At 44.1% G+C, this 2,500-nt stretch overlaps 1 protein-coding gene across 1 annotated transcript in view; it reads right to left on the bottom strand.

The window, feature by feature from the left end:
* Positions 1 to 2,500, bottom strand: part of LOC308382487 (uncharacterized protein) — a gene marked incomplete at both ends in the record, with an annotated part of 51,062 nt that overhangs the window by 12,596 nt on the left and 35,966 nt on the right. The window contains 2 exon segments of the mRNA XM_080860896.1: positions 1,072 to 1,166; positions 2,423 to 2,495. Of these exon segments, the coding sequence (XP_080717022.1) occupies positions 1,072 to 1,166; positions 2,423 to 2,495 (168 nt within the window).

Raw genomic sequence — 2,500 nt, 5'->3', positions numbered from 1 at the left:
TGAGGCAACCGCGAATTTGATAGAATGAAGCCCGGTCTGCTCATACACAAAAGCTATCATTAACGTTAAGTGGAGTTAATTTGCTGCCAACACCATTGTATTACGAACGTTAAGTGCATGAAAAATACAACTCACCAAAACTCTGAATCAGTGCTTGGTCTCCATGTGCCGAAGCAGTTTTAAAGGCTTCATTGGTGCTAGCTTGTCGCCACATATTAAACAGAGCGGAATTGGTGCGTGAGAATCACCTGTTGCGATAAACCCGTATTTTAAGTGTGACTCCTGGTATTGTCTGTTGAAAGAAGCTTTCTCTTTTTGAGGTCGTAGGCTCCTCTTCTGGCTCCTTAGTTGGCCTTTTCACCTTTGCAAAGAAGCTCTCCAAAGATGTTTGTTTTTTTACTAATTTTCGCTAGTTTGTGGGCTTATTTGAGTGACGTATCACTTGAACGAGAAGCGTCTTGACTAGCAAAAGGCACAGGCGAATGTGACGTCCGGGAAAATCCGGTCATTTTTCAAAATAAAACACCTTTCAGACGCTAATAATTAATACAGCGGAATTTATATAAATGATTTATTCTTTCTGTGCGGCCCGGTAACAAATGCCTCACGGACCGGTACCGGGCCATGGCCCGGTGGTTGGGGACCACTGTGTTACACCTTACAGATGACATGTGTGTATGTGTGTGTGTGTGTGAGAGTGTGTGTGTGTGTGTGTGTGTATGTGTGTATGTGTGTGTGTGTGTGTGTGTGTATGTGTGTATGTGTGTGTGTGTGTGTGTGTGTGTGTGTGTGTGTGTGTATGTGTTTGAGAGAGTGTGTGTGTGTGTGTATGTGTTTGAGAGAGTGTGTGTGTGTGTGTGAGAGAGTGTGTGTGTATGTGTGTGTGTGTGTGTGTGTGTGTGTGTGTGTGTGTGTGTGTGTGTGTGTGTGTGCATGTGTGTGTGTGTGTGCGTGTGTGTGTGTGTATGTGTTTGAGAGAGTGTGTGTGTGTGTGTGAGAGAGTGTGTGTGTATGTGTGTGTGTGTGTGTGTGTGTGTGTGTGTGTGTGTGTGTGTGTGTGTGTGTGTGTACCTTGCTCTCGGAGGACGCCTCCTCTTTCCTCTGCAGTAGAGGATCCACAAACTGCCGTGGAGGGGGAGGAGCATCCGATGGACTCTGACTAAGAGCTGAAGCACCTAAGACAGTCACACACACACACACACACACACACACACACACACACACAGAAAAACATAAGACACACACAAATTCTCAGACACAAACAAACACACACACACACATATCACACATATACACACACAGACTCACACACACACACACACACACACATATAATAATAATAAATAATAATGCATTTAATTTGTTACGCACTCTTCATTCAGAGGAATCTCAGAGTGCCAACATTATTAAACTATAATAATAAAATAAAACCAAATAAAACTAGTAAACATGAGCATAATAGAAAACTTAGTAACAGTGATTTATCCCAAGAACAGAAATGCCTTCCTGAATAAAACTAGTAAACATGAGCATAATAGAAAACTTAGTAACAGTGATTTATCCCAAGAACAGAAATGCCTTCCTGAATAAAACTAGTAAACATGAGCATAATAGAAAACTTAGTAACAGTGATTTATCCCAAGAACAGAAATGCCTTCCTGAATAAAACATTTTTTACTCCGGTTTTTAAAGACGTCCAGTTGCCCTTAGGTGGTCAGGGAGGCTGTTCCATAAGTGTGGCGCTGCCGGGCAAAAGGTGTAATATCGGTGTTATGTGCTCATATTTCCGGACCTTCATCAGGATCCTGGCATCGCTGTATTGCAGCTTCTGGATGTTCTTGCCAGTGATCCCATAGAAAAGTGAATTACAATAGTCCAGTCTTGAAGAGAGGAAGGCGTGGACAAGCTTCCATGCATCTGACAGGGTTAAAGTGGGGTGTAGTTTGGAGATGTTTTTGAAGATTATAAAAGGAGGTTTTGCACAGGTGTTTTATATGGTCGTTAAAGGTCAGGTGAGGGTCAAACCTAACTCTTAGATTAGTGACTGAGGAGGAGAGGGGTATGACCTGGCCGTCGAAGGTGAGATGAGTCAAGGAGGATGACTGGACCTGGTGTGGAGTGCCAACAAGAAGGGCTTCGGTTTTGCTGCTGTTTAGCTGGAGAAAGTTGCCTTTCATGCCTTTATCTCCCCAAGACAGGCAGTGCGACATGACATGGCTTTCGGCAGTTTTGATATAAAGCTGTGTGTCGTCAGAATAACAGTGGAAAGACATTTCATGTCTGCTGATGACCAAGGGGAAGCATGTAAATAATGAAGAGGATGGGGCCGAGGACCGACCCTTGCGGAACACCACAGGAGACAGGAAGCTGTCTGGACTTGCATCTGTGTGTGTGTGTTTGTGTGTGTGTGTGTGTGTGTTACCTTGGTCCACGGAGCGAGACTGCTCCAGCAGGTGCTCTTTGGCCTTGGCTGACAGCAACACTGTGGCCAAAAGCTAAA

Source organism: Sprattus sprattus (genome assembly GCF_963457725.1).
Source record: "Sprattus sprattus genome assembly, contig: scaffold_44, whole genome shotgun sequence".
In the NCBI taxonomy this organism is placed as follows: Eukaryota; Metazoa; Chordata; class Actinopteri; order Clupeiformes; family Clupeidae; genus Sprattus; species Sprattus sprattus.
Note: the sequence above shows the minus strand (reverse complement) of the source record. Positions and strands in the feature narration are given on the sequence as shown.